The 17,240-nt window shown below is 43.1% G+C and overlaps 1 protein-coding gene across 1 annotated transcript in view; it reads right to left on the bottom strand.

The window, feature by feature from the left end:
• MARCHF9 (membrane associated ring-CH-type finger 9) overlaps positions 1 to 16,931 on the bottom strand; it is a 223,531-nt gene extending 206,600 nt beyond the window's left edge. The window contains exon 1 of the mRNA XM_033938841.1: positions 15,231 to 16,931. Within this exon, the coding sequence (XP_033794732.1) occupies positions 15,231 to 15,548 (318 nt within the window). The 5' untranslated portion in view covers positions 15,549 to 16,931. The remainder of the gene's footprint in view (positions 1 to 15,230) is intronic.
• Positions 16,932 to 17,240: the final 309 nt, after the last annotated feature.

The raw sequence follows: 17,240 nt of genomic DNA on the forward strand, positions 1-17,240 counted from the left end.
TGTCTGCCTGCCTCAAAGTTGGTGTTTTGTGAGCGGCTTGTCTATTTGGGCAGTATTTTTGTACCCTTTTAGACACTGAGGTCTTTTCTCCTTTTGTTGTGTAGTGCTAGGAAAATATTTGGATGTAATTTATGAGTATTGAGTTTCTGACATCCTTTCTTGTGTGGGCGCTTCTTGCATAAGTAATACAGAAGGAAAATCTAAAGTAAAAGAAGAAGTCTCCTACTAACTTAATATTAATTAATATCTTCCTTAGACCACAATAATAGTTGGGGGGGGGTAGGTCCTAGAAAAGGGAAGAGAACAAATTTAGAATCAAAATAATAATAAGAAAAGACCTAACGGCTTAGGGTCCCAATTTTTCATAACAGCAGTTCTAAATTCAATTGAGCATTTCAAGTTACCAATTTCTTCAAATCCAGGAATGTTCTCAGTTGCTCTGGTGAATAAAAAACATATTTTACTCCTAGGTATTTAATAACACACTTACAAGGATAAGCCAAGAGAAATGAGGTACCTAAAGTCAGTGCCTCAGATCTCATTGCCAGAAATAATTTTCTTCATTCTTGTGTTTGCCGGGTGACATCCGAAAACATCCACACTTTTTTTTTACCAAAGAAAAATGCTTGTGAATTACGGAAATACAATCGAAAAATAGCATTGACATCTTGCTCAAATACAAGCGATACTAGTAAAGTGGTTCTTTCGGACATTTTGGATAAACTTATTTCATGCAAATCCGTAGCGTTTAAATTTTCCTGAGCGTTTATATTAATTTGGTCCAACTCTGGATTTACTCCTAAATCTTTCTTAGAAGGCAAATAATAATTTTTGTTGATAGGCGGAATAGCTTCAGAAGGAAATTTCAAAATTTCAATCAGGTATTTTTTGAATAAATCCAAAGGAGTCATTACTATAGATTTAAGAAAATTCAGCAGATACATATTCGGTCTACGATTAAAGTTCTGTAATTATTCTATCTTTCTGTTAAGAGAGATCTTATCCTTTATGGTGTCAGAAACCGAGTCTTGAAGGCTTTTCACATTGTCCTTGACTAACTTTAGGTCAGTGGCAAAATCTTTTATTCCTTCCATTTTTTTGTCTAAAGCTGCAACAGTACTCACAAGTTGAGAAGTATCCTGGGATGACTATTGTGTTCAGGCTCTGGAGAGCCATCCATATGCTCTCCAATGTCACCACTGGAGGTTTTTCTGGCTGGAAGCAGGCTATAGCTGCAGCTCCCAGCTCTCTCTGCTCTTTCAAATTCCTTGCGGCAAGTGCCCCTTGATACGAGGTTTCCCCTGTGAGAATATCTTCACGGGACTTCCCCTGCACCGCCGCAAACAAAGTAGGACTCGGTGGTGGAACGACTCTGGGGGTGAAAGAGTTATTTCCAGGTCTAGCTCTTCGGTGTCTCCTCTCACTGACAGAGCAGGAGACTCCTCTCTGGCCACTCCAAAGGACCCCGAGGCCACTGCAAACTCCAGAATAGAGCATTGAACAGGCAAAGATGTTCTAGCCGCCAAGGGGAGAGCTTGAACATTTCCTTTATGCTTGGAGTATGGCATATCAAATATAGAGGTAATGTTTCCATTCTGCTATCAAGCTCGATCTGGAGCGCAGTTACCAAACCGCCGCCATCTTGGATCTATCCCCAGTGACCTCTTTTGATTTGTTGTACTATATGTGATTCTGTTTATGTATGTGCTCTATTATGACCCGCCTTGGGAAAGGTGGGGTATATATAAATAAATACAAATACAAATTATGACTGCTTTGACAGTTGTATATGTACGCACAAAATTGGCACGTCTTGTTCATTTTGGCTTGATGTTTCATCATTCAACTGTGATGTTGTTTTCAGTGAAGTTCATTGTACAGTGACCTCTGATGCAGGCGGTTTCATTTGCTGAAACACAGTATTGTGTCGGGTCTCCTTCACTATATATCCTGAATTGAAATAAAACATCATTGATTTTATCCTGCTCGCTCTAGTGGCCTGCTCATTGTCCATTCCCACTGTTTCCCTTGTTTGCATTGTTCCTGTGGGTCTGTGTCTTGTTGAACTTTTCGTGGTACTTTATTATGATCTTTAACACATAATGCCACTCACCCTTCCTTTCCTTCCTATACTCCTGAACAGAGTATAACCCACATAACTATATCCCAGTTATGTTCTCTGTGATCGCCACTAAATCCAACTCGGCCTCCTCCATCACAGCCTCTAGATCTAGAAATCTTGTTTCTCATACTTTGAGCATTAGTATATACTGCTTTCCAGACATTGCCCCTTTTCCCATTTGTGTAGAGGTATTTAGTGATTAATTTACCTGATGACTTATGCTTATCGGGGGGGCTTTAATTACCCTGCCCCAATTATTCTAGTGTAAAACCCTCTTCAGTAGGTTAGCCAGTCTGATACTAAGTACCATGTTTCCCTGAAAATAAGACAGTGTCTTATATTAATTTGGGGTCCAAAAAACACACTAGGGCTTATTTTTGGAGAAGTTTTATTTTTTTCATGTACAACAATCATCTCTCCCTTCTTCTTCTTCCCCCCCCCCATGTGCAGCATCTTTCCTCCCCTCTCACCCATCCCCTTGTGCAGCTGAACCCTGCCGACCTTCCCACCACAAGATCAACATACCTCAGCTCCAAGGCCTCCAAAAACAGCAACAGTGGAAGCGCTCTGAACGGGCTGCTTCACAGCCTTCCCCGCCGGGGCCTTCCCTCTGCCGCATCACTGACACAAGGGGATGGGTGAGAGGGGAGGAAAGATGCTGCACATGGGGGTGGAGGATGAGAAAGCACTGTTGCTGGTGAATTGGGCAGCACTAGTATTAGGGATGGAGTCGGGGAGTATCGGGGAAATTCGGGAGGGGCTTCGAGAGTCGCTCTTAACTAGGGCTTATTTTTGGAGTAGGGCTTCTTTTAGGAGCACCTTTAAAAATCATGCTAAGGCTAATTTTTGGTATAGGTCTTATTTTTGGGGAAACACAGTAGCACATTTAAATCAATGTGTAATTAAACTCTTGAATTTGTTGCCAGAGAATGTGGTGAAGGCAGACAGCTTAGCGGAGTTTAAAAAAGGTTTGAATGATTTACTAAAACAAAGGTCCATAAGCCATCATTAAGATGGACTTGGGGGAAATCCACTGCTAATTCCTATGATAAGCAACATAAAATCTGTTTTACTCTTTGGGATCTTGGCAGGTACTGGTGACCTGGGTTACCCACTATTGGAAATAGGATACTGGGCTTGATGGCCCTTTGGTCTATCCCAGTATGGTAACTTTTATGTTCTTTTACATATATGTTTAAAATACCACCTTTCTGTGGTATGATCAAAGAGGTTTACCTATTATATACAGATAGTTTATCGATCCCTAACGGGCTCAAAATCTAAGTTTTGGGGGGAGTTTGTTTTTGTTGTGGTTCTCATTGCTTTATTTATTTATTTTTGTATCTGGTCATTGAACTAGCAGTTTATGACTTCAGGCCATACAGGACCCCTTCATGGAGCCCTGCGATCATGGGACCTGACTCTTGCCTTCAGTTGTCACTCAGCAATATCCATGTTTGTCACTTTCTGGGGGCTGGGAACAATGTTTCCATAGTGACTCAAGGTCCAGCTGATCTAGGGAGGGGAAAACTAACTGAAGGACTGATCTTGGGACTTTCTACAAGGTAATGCACGACACTGCCCTTGAGCCAATCCAACAATTTGGATTGGATAGGTGGGTCTTGTAAAAGGGAGAGTTCACCTTAAACTTTTTATTTATGAATGTAGCTGTGTGAAGTACAGGCTTTCTGACCGGCAGCTCAAGCAACATTCAGATTCATAAGAACATAAGAATAGTCTTATTGGGTCAGACCAATGGTCCATTAGATCATTTACCCACCTCCATCCCACTAACTTCCGGCCCCACTCTTCAGCTTGAGTTTTCAAGCAAAGTCCTAGGCATCGTCATAGACTCCTCCCTCTCCTTCAATGATCACCTCAACTCCTTGGTAAAAAAAATGCTTCTTTAGCCTTCATATGCTGAGGAAAGTGAGATCCTGCTTTCATCATTCTCACTTCGCCGTCCTTGTTCAATCCACCATCCTTCCTCTCTAGACTGGATTACTGCAACTCCATCTATATAAGCCTAACTAAGAAAAACCTACATAGACTTCAGCTAATTCAGAATGCCGCGGCTAAGCTTATTTTCGCAAAAGGCAAGTTCGATCATGTCTCCCCACTCCTCTCCAAGCTTCACTGGCTTCCAGTACATTCCAGAGTCCTCTTTAAATGTGCCTGCTTAGCCTTCAATATCCTACATGGCATCCTTCCTCCCGTTATCCCACTCTTTTGGGATTCCTCAAACCCCCACCCCACCAGACCCTCCCAAAAACTGAAATTATCATTCCCTTCTATAAAAGGTAAATCCCGCGCAGGAAAACTTGGAATATCCCTCCCCTTTAGAACCACAGAACTCTGGAACAACCTCTCATCCCCGCTCAGAAATTCAAGCTCCCTCCAATCCTTCCACAAACACTTGAAAACTTGGCTCTTTTCAAAAATATAATCTCCTCCCGCTCTCTGGTACCCTTGTCCCTCTCTATCTTCTTAGTTCCTCTCCTATAACCCTTCATTGTAGTTCCTTTCCTCCTAACTCTGTAAACCGTGCCGAGCTCTACGCTTGTGGAGATGGCGCGGTATACAAACCTAAGGTTTAGTTTAGTTAGTTTAGTTTAGTCCATCTAACCCAGTATCCTGTCTTCAGGGTGACCAATCACAAGTACCCACCAAAAACTCAGATAGTGACAGCATTCTATGCTACTGATCTAGGGCAAGCAGTGGCTTCCTCCATGTCTGTCTCAAGAGCAGGCTATGGATTTTTCCTCCAGGAACTTATCCAAACCTTTTTTAAAACCAACTATATAAACTGCTCTTACCACATCATCTGGCAGTGCGTTCCAGAGCATAACTATTCTCCGAGTGAAAAAATATTCCCTCCTATTGGTTTTAAAAGTATTTCCCTGTAACTTCATCGTGTGCCCCCCTAGTCTTTGTAATCTTTGATGGAATAAAAAATGGATTCATTTGTACCTGTTCTACAGCACTCAAGATTTTGTAGACTTCGATCATATCTCTCCTCAGCTGAAGAGCCCTAACCTCTTTTGTCTTTCCTCATAAGAGAGGAGTTCCATCCCCTTTATCATCTTGGTCGCTCTTCTTTGAACCTTTTCTAGTTCCGTACTTAACCACCTAAGTTTAGCAGTCGATTCAGACTACATACAAGTAAAAGTCTGTCCTATCTTTATGTGGTGTTGTGTAGGCTGTTAAGTGTCAAATATCGCACTTTACCGCATTAAGAGATAGACAGCCAAACAAACCCAGATATTCTATGCCCAATATTACCTGGAATGTTTGTCTTCCCGAGAAATCTACCAGCACAGACTTCCTTGATCGAGACTAGTGATGAACACTGATGTGAGGAGGAAGCCTATATGCTCCTTCTCCAGGCTTACATGCAGTATTACTTCAGAGGGATAGTGGCAGTAAATCCCACAGGCTACTTCTTCTTTGGGAGAAGTGTAAGGAAGAACTACAGGGAGACACCCCCTCCCCTCCCCAATTCTTACCATGAGCTTATGGGTAGGAAGGAAGACTGCAGGAGGGGTACTAGCCCCCACTCACATTTTCATTCGGGGGGGGGGGGGAGCAGCATTTTTATAGATATGTTGTAATTCAGAGAAGGGTTTCTTGGTGCATCTGCTATTTCAATGTATTAATTTATCCTAAAGCTGTAAATCTAAAAAGTGCCCGTAACCTCCGAGTATACCTCAAAGCAGGTACCAGAGAAGGAGGGGGCAGGTTCATGGTATAGGGAATCCGGGGAGAGGAATGATAGGATAGGGCAGGGGGGTGGTTAATACTGGGGGGTTAGGGATCCTGGAGTGAGGAATGATAGGAGAGGTCAGGGGTGGGTATTACTGGGGGTGAGGAGTGACAAGAGGGGGCAGGGTGATGATAATTAGTTTAATTTAGATTTATTATTTATAGCCCACTTTTATCCAAGGTGGGTATAACACAACATACACAATTAAAATATACAAAACAAAGACAGGAACAGCAAGGGAGAAGAGTCAGTGAGGCACAAACAATTGATGGAAGGTCAAATGTTTGGCATAATAAGTGACATGTTAGCACCAATTTAAATGATGACACATTCCGTTGTAGCTTCAGTGCTAGAAACAACTTGTTCCATTCCAAAGTGCTGGCTACAGAAAATGTGCCAGTTCTTGTCATGTGCAAATGCAAATGTTTTAAATTTGGTACAACAAGAGCACATGATCTTGAAGGCACATAAGGATGCAGTACATTATGCAGATAAAAAAGAGGAGTCTTGATGTGACCCCCCCCCCCCCCAAATAGACTAACAGCAGCAATTTGATTTTAATTCTTTGCACCACTGGAAGCCAGCGCAACTGGTACAGTAAAGGAGATACATATTCAAATTTGGAAAGTCCATACCACAAAGGTACAGCAGAATTCACGACACAGGCAAACCTAAATAGACAATGTTACAGTAATCCAAAGTACAGTACTAAGAATCATTGCTTGTAGCAACTTACTTAATAATCCTAACTTGGAGTAATAATTTCTAATCACTGCTTGAATCTGTGATCTAAAGAACAATGAACAATAATCTAAAGGATTATGAACTTCTTGAGAAATAGTAATAGAAGTTCCAGCCAAAGAGATAGTTGGGGGGGGAACTTGGAGTGGAATAGCCCTCTCCTTCCTACCCTTCCTCCCAGCCTGTGAGACTGAAAATCCTTCTCCTCCTCCTCCTCCCAGAATGCTATCCCAACCCCACTCTAATCCAGATAGACCCCTTAGGCCTACCTGATAGCTCTAGTGGTCCTTGTGGGGCAATGAAGACAGAAACAAAACCCACTCTCCCCTGCTTTTTGCAGCTGCTATTGGAAATTGGCTGCTGTGACTTCTCATTAAATTGCTTTGAGTATCAGCCAGAATGTCTTAAGCGTGATGACAAGTGGCTCGCTATGAAGAAGACAGGAGGATCACAACATTCACATTCAAATCCTTCCTGATGGACTAAACCAATTCTGCTAATCAAACTTCCCTATCTCAAGCTGGTAACATCTCTATATAAAAACAAAATATTTTGCCCCTCACTATGTGGTAGTTTCAAGCAAGGCTGCGGTCATTACCTGGCTCTGCCTGATGAGATCACTCAAAGCTGTCTCCCTTTCTCCAAGCTTCACACGCCGAGCCATTTGCAATGCTGGAGGAAGGTGTGAATGTGGAGTGAGAGAAGTCATGTTTCCCCAAAAACTTGACCCTCCCCCAGTCAAGATGAATACCCCACCACAACACTCCTACCAAGCCATAAACTGAACAATTACGTCCTGAAAAGAAACTGTCTCAGTTGATGAAGAGGGATGAGGCTGGACTTTCTCCTTCTTCATCAGGGACATCACAAAGGTAAATTAATAAGGAAAAAAAGAAATCTCTGTTGACAGCTCAGATCGTACAGACAGTCACGCTGCCATCTTGATTCCAACTCCTTCTCTATGGAGATCTGATGGTAGACACGATCTACTCAATCTCCTTTGATAACTATTTGATACCATATTTACCACACTTTGTTCTATTGAATAAAATCTTCTCACAATTCCACCCATAAGATATAATGTATTACTTATGCATCAACTAGAGAATGTATTTTTTAATTAATGGCCCACAACTTTAGAACGCTCTTCCAAATCAGAGGATATACGATACATATGTTTAAATATATGAAAGGCATTAATATAGAACTAAATCTGTTCCAGAGAAGAAAAAATGGTAAAACTAGAGGGCATAATTTGAGGTTACAGGGAGGAAGACTTAGGAGCAATGTTAGGAAATTCTTATCCACAAGGAGGGTGGTAGATGCCTGGAATGCCCTCCCGAGGGAAGTGGTGGAGAGGAAAACGGTGATGGAATTCAAAAAAGCGTGGGATAAAAATAGAGGATTTCTAATTAAAAAATGAAGGATGTAAAGTAAAGAACTAAGGCCGGTATTGGACAGACCTGCACAGTCTGTGTTCCATATATGGTGATTCAGTATAGGATGGGCTGGGGTTGGCATCAATGTGAACTCCACTAATAGGGAACAGGAGGATGTTACTGGTTTTGCGGCCTGATTGCAAAGGGACACCTGCAATTACTATTTCTGGCAAAAAGGGGGGTTAGTGTTCAAATGTGACTGCCAGTGTTGGTTTTAAGCGGTGATACCTAACTATTTTCTGCTCAGATTCATTTAAAAGCTTTGTAATAATGATAATAGTAATAATTATTATTTGAATTAGCATCTGTGGTGTTTTTATCCAAAGAGATACAGTTTTAATACTTAAGAAACATACATGCCTCTTGGGTAGATAGCCTGGCAAACCCTTTTCAGGTACCCAAAGGGAGAAAATGTGACATAATACTTGTTAAATTATGAGATCAGAAACCGAGATAGGGCCTTAACAGGGTGAGGTTGCCAGCACCGGCCCTGGACATCCCAAGCAATGGAGGCAGTAGTTTAACCAAGGACACAAGGAGCATATTTGAACCTAGCCCCTCTGGTTCTCGGCCCAATGCTCTAAACATTAGGTTATGCTGATTTTTAAAAAGGGTTCCAGGGATGAACTCGGAAAATTCAGACTTGTGAGGCTGACTTCAGTGCCAGGAAAAATAATTGAAACCATTATAAAAAATAAAATTACTGAACACATAAACAAACATGGTTTAACATGCACTAACATGCATGCTCTGCTACATAACCCCAGGTAACTGGAACACAGCAAAACCAATATTTGAAGAATTTATATATCAAAACTCACTAACGACAACCTACAACCTAATCCTAGGAGACCTCAACCTCCTCCTTGAAAACCAATCCTGCAAACAAGTAGAAACCTTACTATCATACCTCAAGGCCTTAACATACAAAATCCTAGACCCTCAAACCACACATGAAAAAGGACACCATCGCAGCCTACATGTCCCAACAACCCACACAACCAGAGATTCAAACGGAAAATGGAACCATTCCCTCTGGTCAGATCACTACACTTACTCCTTTGAAATCAACTGGACCAACAACAAAAGCACTCCAATTACTCAAAAAATAACTTACAACTCACGCAAACATATCGATCCCACCATATTCTGGACAAAAGCAGATACCATAATCCAAGACTACACTCCCAAAGACTTCATCTCACAATGGAGCCATCTAAGCACAGCAACCTTGGATGAACTAGCCCCAGAACAACACAAAACCAGAATCCACAGAAAATCAGACAAGTGGTTCGACATCTAACTACTCCTACTCAAAAGGCAATGCAGACAACTAGAAAGAAAATGGAGAAAAAGCAGCTAGAAATCCACAAAAACAGCATGGAAAATAATGAACCAAAAATACAAACAAAAACTGAAAGAAAAAACAAAGACATACTGCACAAAGCAAATAGGAGAAGGACCCCAAGACACAAAAAAGCTATTCCAGCTACTAAAAGATCTCACAGACACCACACCCTACCTAGCCAACAGCAACTCCCCCCGCTCTCAGCCACCCTCTTAGCCACATACTTCAAAAACAAGATCGCAAACATCAGAGCCACGTTCAATGGAATTCCCACACACATAGAAGAGATCTTAAATCCCCCCACAGAGAAATAATCAGTTGCAGTAGACAGAACCTGGTCCCACTTCTCACCTATACAATGGTCAGACTTCAACAAACTATATAATAAATACAGCCACGCAGCCTGTGACCTTAACCACTGCCACCACCCCCCCATACCTATTGAAAACCTCAAGTACACTATTCCGCTCCCTGCTCCTACAATGGATACAATCTTTACTCACAGATGGACTTTTCCCAAAAGACCTCAGCGAAATCATCATAACTCCGATACCAAAAGACCCCAAAGCAACAACGGACCAACCATCTAACTACAGACCCATAGCCTCAATCCCACTGTACGTCAAGCTGATGGAAAGCCTCGTAGCTAAAACCCTAACCTCATACCTAGAAAACCACAACTTACTCCACCCCACACAGTCTGGCTTCAGAACCAACTACAGCACTGAGACCCTACTAGGAACACTCATGGACACAGCTAGACAACATCTCAGTACAGGCAAGAAAATCCTGCTCATACAACTAGACCTCTCCACAGCCTTCGACCTGGTAGACCATGACATCCTCCTACAAACACTAGACTCCATAGGAATCTCAGGCAAGGTACTCTCATGGTTTAAAGGCTTCCTACAATCCAGAACCTACAGGGTTAAAACAAAGAAAGAAAAATCAGAAACATGGTCCAACCCCTGCGGAGTTCCCCAGGGATCACCTCTGTCTCCCACACTATTTAACCTAAACATAGCTTCCCTCAGCTCCTGCCTAGACAAACACGGCATAACCTCATACAGCTATGCAGATGACATCACCATTCTCCTCCCCTTAGACCATCCAGAGCCCACTATGAAAGGCACAATATACAGAACACTCGAAACATGGATGACAGAACACAAACTAAAATTTAACTCTGAAAAAACAAACTTCATCCACCTAGAAAACAGCAAAACTCCTACCTTAACAAACCTAGTAATAAACTCAATCTCATACCCCATTCAACCCACGCTAAAACTTCTTGGAGTACTGATTGACAGAGGCTGTACCATGCAACCACAAATCAACAAAATAATAAAAGCATCATTCGCAACTATGAGAAACCTAAGGCAAATTTGAAAATTCTTCGACAGGAAACAATTCCAACTTTTGGTACAATCTCTTATCCTTGGACTAATAGACTACTGCAACATATTATACCTCCCCTGCCCAGCGGCCATGATAAAGCAACTACAAACAATATAAAATACAGCCCTAAGACTCATCTACTCATTTAAAAAATATGACCACATCACAGAGGCATACCATGACACACACTGGCTCCCAATACAAACAATACTTCAAATTCTATTGCCTACTATTCAAAGCTATTAACGGAAACAGCCCAGCCTACTGGAATAACCGACTAATTCAAGCCACCTCAACCAGACACAGAAGAACCCACTCACTATTCACACACCCGCCAACCATAAATGTCAAACGAAGAAAACTATATGACAACCTAATGGCCACCAGAACAGGAAAACTAGACAGACAAATCACTAATCTGCTGTCTTCGACCACAGACTACAAAACCTTCAAAAATGAAACAAAAACTCTATTCTTCAAAAAATACATAAAACCTATCTAACGCCAGTTCCTTCCCAAGCGCCACCTACCTATCAAATCTAAAATGTTCTAATTACCCAACACGTATTACCTTAATTTCTCGACAATTCTATGTAATCTGTAATCCATCTATACATCTTGTAACTTCATGGCAATTCTTATGTAATCCGCCTTGAACCACAAGGTAATGGCAGAATAGAAATCACCAATGTAATGTAATGTAATGTAATGTTTAATTGGACAGAGTCAGCATGGGTTCAGCCAAGGGAGGTCTTGCCTTACCAATTTCTTGGATTTCTTTGAAGGTATGAATAAACGTGGATAAAGGAGAGCTGGAAAACATGGTATATCAGAAAGCTTTCAACAAAGGTCCTTATGAGAGGCTCCTGAAAAAATTAAAGAGTCACAGGATAGGAGGCAATGTTTTGTTATGGACAGAAAACAGAGGGTAGGGTTAAATGGCCATTTTTCTCAATGGAGGAGGATAAATAGTAGAATACCGCAGGGATCTGTACTGGGACTGATGCTATTTAACGCATTTATAAATAATCTGGAAATTGGAACGACGAATGAAGTGATTAAATTTACAGATGATTCTAAACTGTTCAAAGTTGTTAAAATACATGCGGACTGTGAAAAATTGCAGGCAGACCTTAGGAATTTGGAAGAATAGGCATCCAAATAGCAGATGAAATTTAATGTGGACAAATTCAAGGTGATGTACATTGGGAAGAATAATCCAAATCATAATTACCAGATGCTAAGGGCCACCTTAGGGGTCAGTGCCCAAGAAAAAGATCTAGGTGTCACCGTGGACAATACACTGAAACCTTCTGCCCAATGTGCGATGGCCAAAAAAAGCAAACAAGATGCAAGGAATTATTAGAAAAAAGATGGTAAATAAGACTAAGAATATTATAATTCCTCTGAATTGCTCCCTGGTGTGACCTCACCTTAAGTATTATATTCAATTCTGGTCACCATATCTCAAAAAAGATATAGCAGAATTAGAAAAGGTTCAAAGAAGAGCGACCAAGATGATAAAGGAGATAGAACTCCTCACGAATGAAGAAAAATTAAAGAGGTTAGGGATCTTCAGATTGGAAAAGAGTCAGCTGAGGGGAGATATGATTGAAGTCTACAAAATCTTGAGTGGTATAGAACGGGTACAAGTGAAATGATTTTTTTACTTCATCAAAAATTAAAAAGACTAGGGGGGACACACTATGAAGTTACAGGGAAACATTTTTTAAACTAATAAGAGGAAATATTTTTTCACTCAGAGAATAGTTAAGTTTTGGAACTCATTGCCAGAGGATGTGGTTAATAAAGATGGGTTTAAATAAGGTTTGGGCAAGTTCCAGGCGAAAAAGGCCATAGTCTGCTATTGAGACAAACAAGGGGAAGCCACTTGTCCTGGGATTGGTAGCATGGAATGTTGCTACTATTTGGGTTTCTGCCAAGTACTTTTGACCTGAATTGGCCACTGTGCAAACAGGATACTGGCTAGATGGACCACTGATTGGACAAATATGGCTATTCTTATGTTCTGTTCTTCCAATCCTACTAAGCACCTGCTACCTGGATAAATACTAGATTGCTTTGGTGCTATCTGGATGGTGCAAGAGTAGTCCAGGGATTGATTCCCAAGCAAAGACACAGTTACCCAGATATTTAGCTGCAACTACTAACTGGATACTGCCACAGACTATCGGGAATTTTTTGCTCATGGCAGCAGCGTTTTGCTGACTACTGTGGGCTCAGTATTTGGGGGGAGGGTTTTTATTCCATGCCTCTTCAATTCCACTGTTATTTCTCTTCTCCATTGCAAATATGTTCTATGCATTTTCTACCCTTTCTTTGAAGGAAAAATTTCTTGCAGTATTTCACATTGGTTCAGTCTCTCTCTTGAAAAATGAACATTACTTATCCATTTGAAGCATTTGAAGGTCTCTAACTTAGCCTTAAACTCTCCACTCTGCTAATCGCATTCATGTTGTTAAGATATTAGTTTGGTGGCCTTGTTCAATAATTCATATAGTGAAGAGGTCAATATTTATTTATTGGAGGATGGGTTATGCTGAAAATCTTTAACCTGTCATAAAGCTAGAGGAGGAAGAAACCCAGTCTCTTTCCTCCTACAGAAGCTCCTATCAATATCATCATTGTTGACTGTTAATAGGCTTCTAAAATAATTATAGAAAATTATCACTGACACTGCTAAGGCAACTGCATACTGTCTAAAGACCCTTCCCAAGAACCCAGCTTATCAGCAACACTTATTCATGGTTTAACCAATGGCAGAGTTCTCCCAGCAACTTCCTACCATTTTCAATAGGATGTTTAAGTTTGAGTTTAGAAGTCTTGGGAAAGATGTTCAGAAATCCAGCAGAGAAAAGACCCATTCTCAAAACAGTATCTATCTTTTTCTTTCAAGAATTACGTATCTAAACGTTTTGGTCCCTAGTACATCTATCTTTTTTTTGCCCATTCTCTAATATAAAGACGTCCACATGAAAAACGCACAAAAGTCAGCTTTTCAGATGTGGCACCCAACTGCCTTGTTCAAAAGGCTTCTCATCAGCTGGTCGTGGCAGGAGAATCCTGATCAGCTGAGCCAGTTTTGTGGAGTCCTTCCGTCTCAGCTGTTTGGGGATTCTCCTGCCAGGATCACCTAAACCAGCAGGAAGAACCATGATTCCTCTCTCCCTCCTTCACACTCACCGATCCCCTGTAGCCCCCATCCACTGAAAGCCGCTGTCCTCAGAGCCCTACACCCCTCCCAACATCCTCGACACCCCCCATCACTGACACCCTCTAACATCACCCGATATCCCCAACATCACCCCTTACATCACTGGCACCCCCCATACCTTCCAATGAAAAATTGGCAGGAGGGAAGCCCACTCCCTCCTACCTATAGGGACGCCTCTTCAGAATGAAGGGCTTCCCCCCTCCCAATGCTAAGGCCCTGATTGGTTCAAATTCCATTTTGTAGACATCACAAGAGAGTGGTCTGTCAGTCTGAAAATAAATAAGCCTCTGATTCTACTGGTCCATCTTGTAAAGTATCATCCATCTGTTTAATTTAGCTATGAACTCAACAACAGATTCTTTCATTGTCTACTCTACTGAGATGACAAAGATCATATCTGGTTGAGGGGTAGCCAAGCACAAAATATATGCATATTATTATGACACTAGTCCTTTCCCTCCCATAGCTGCAATTATGGATAGCATCTGTGCTACATAAGGGTCCCATCTAGACATCCATGTGGCTCAAACTAGTCCTCAAACAACTCGTGTGGCCATTCTAACTCCATATAAAATACCTTGCAGCGTATGAATCTGTCATGAGTCCTCTAAAGCCGTGGTTCCCAACACTGTCCTGGAGGACCACCAGCCAGTCAGGTTTTCGGGATAGCCCTAATGAATATGCATAAGAGAGAGTTGCATATAATAGAGGTGGCAGGCGTGCAAATCTGTGCCATGCATATTCATTAGGGCTATCCTGAAAACCTGACTGGCTGGTGGTCCTCCAGGACAGGGATGGGAACCACTGGTCTAAAGAGCCTGCAATCTGCCTACCACGTGCAAATCCCTAAACATATAAGGACACCTCAGTCAGCCCATCTTCTTTGAAACCCAGCACATCTCAACATAGGTTTATTGTACAGGAAACCTATGTCTCCACTGCAACTTAACAGCATGTCTGTATTTTATGCATCCGCTATAAAATATTTGTAAAGGAGCAATCTTTCTCTATGTCCACTGAACATCCATTCTGCTATGACCATACACTCCATTCAGCCCAAACCACAGACATACTTATGAAGCAACATAGAGAATGTGTTTATCTTAGCATGAACACTTGTCCCCTGCCCCGTGCACCGAGTCGGTGTAGCAGAGCGGCCGCAGCTTGGGCTGGGCCCGGCTCACCTGCTCGGGTCCCTGGAAGCAGATCCGGCACTGCGGGGTCCTCATGCCACTGTCCAGGCTGCTGCCTAGGGACACCGCGTCCAGGGCGGCCCCCAGCCGGCCCTCCCTCTCCTCCTCCTGCAGGGCCAGGCTGCGGGGCCGCGGCTCGGCCCCATAGTAGTCCTCCTCGTCGTCCCGGCCCGAGCAGCGCGCGAAGGGGGGCCAGCCGCAGCCCACCGCCGACGGGGCAGCCTCGGGGCGACCCCCGGAGCCCGAGCGCATCAACACCAGAACCTTCAGCTCGTTGAAAAACATCCGGATCCGGTACTTGAACATCATTTATCGGGAGCCGGCGGGACAAAGGGAAGGGGGGGGGGGACGAGAAGTCAGCTAAAGGGAGGCAGAGGGGAGAGGGGGTGCGCCGAGCCCCCCCGGACCCTGAAACGGTGCGGGCATGATCCGAGCCGGGGCCAGGGCAGGAGACAGCCTGGTCGAGTAAGCCAGTCAGCTGGAGGAGCAATGCAATAGTTTCCTGGGGAAAAAAGAAGCCGTACTAGAGGCTTTTTTTGTTATTGTTGGGGTGGTGGTGGGGGGGTTGTTGTTGTTGTTTGGCTTTTGGGTGGGGGTGGGGAGGATGGATTTATTTTTTTAAAATCAAAACAGGGGAGGAATTGTTGTTGCAATGAGCTTAATAATTAAAGGCTGTGCAACAAAATATATAATCGGAGGGGGGGGGGAGAGAGGGCTGGGGGAAAGGTGTACGTTGAGAGGAATACAGGGTTGCTTGGGTAGAGGGGAAAGGGTTAAAGAGCAAACGACTAGCAGTGAATGGAGGCGGCGGGGGGAGGGCAGTCTGAGGGAATGGGGGCAGCTGATCCGTCCCCGCATTCTCGATTTAACATCTTCTGGCTGTAGTCTTCCCCCCTCCCTCCCTCCCCAAATTCACAGATTGTCTGTCATCCGGGCCGTCTCACGCACGAGATCCTTCCAGCAGCACCCTCAGCTATATCACATTTGTAATTCCGCCGGCGGGATCAAGGCGAGCTCCTTTCTAGGAAACGAGGATGGTTTCTTTCTCTATGAGGGAAGGCGATTTTTTTTTTTTTTTCTTTTTTTTTAATTTCCTGTTCCTTAGATGCAACACGGGCCGGGTATCTGTCGCCTCAGCCGTCAGCAGCAGCAGCAGCATCCCCGGGCTTCAGGCACCCCTGCTCGCTCCTCTCTGATCTTCCAGTCTTCCATCGCATCCACCCATCGAGCTGAGCCTCGCACGGATCCACGTTTTTGTTGTTGTTTTTTTTTTTTGTTTTTTTTTACCAGCCCTGGGGGGTGCGTCTTCTCGGCCGCCCCCCGGAAACAAGAAGCGACAGGGGCGAAGAGAGCGAAAACGTCGCCCCAGATCCCTCCATGCTTTCTGCTAGAGAAGGCTGGGTTGCCGCGGATTTCTTTCTGCTTGAAGCCGATCTGTGCCTGCGATTTATAGTCAACAGTCCTGCGAGAAAATGTCGCTAGGCATCGCGGGCTTAAGTTCCTAATCGGTTCCTGTCTTCCATACAAAATGTTTTTCGGGGATTATTTCCCCCCCACACCCACCCCCAGTGGTGGTTGCTGTTGTACAATTTAAAAGCTGTGCCTTCTCTTTCTAGATATCATTACAGAAATGGATGGCTCGCATCGCAGGGTGCATGAATATGGCTTCTTCTTCCGGTATACCATGTTAAATAAAACATTTATTGATTTTTTTTTCTCTTTTGTGTGTGTGTGTGGCGGCGGTGTTGGGAAAATGATCCTGCTGGTTTCTGCGCATCTGCAGCATCAGAAGCGAGATTAAAAAAAAAAAAGGATGCTGACGTTCAGAGGCAGGTGGCATAACTCCCGGGAAATTTGAAAACTCAATCTGATCCTTCCTTCAAGGAAACCATTACTCACAGGGACACCCTTTGTAGCAGATTGACAAAGACTAAGGGATCTGTTTGCAGGGTATATATTTCTGCGCTCCATATTAAGTTCAATACTGCAGAAAAATGGGTT

The sequence above is a fragment of the Geotrypetes seraphini genome, chromosome 3 (genome assembly GCF_902459505.1).
Source record: "Geotrypetes seraphini chromosome 3, aGeoSer1.1, whole genome shotgun sequence".
NCBI lineage: Eukaryota > Metazoa > Chordata > Amphibia > Gymnophiona > Dermophiidae > Geotrypetes > Geotrypetes seraphini.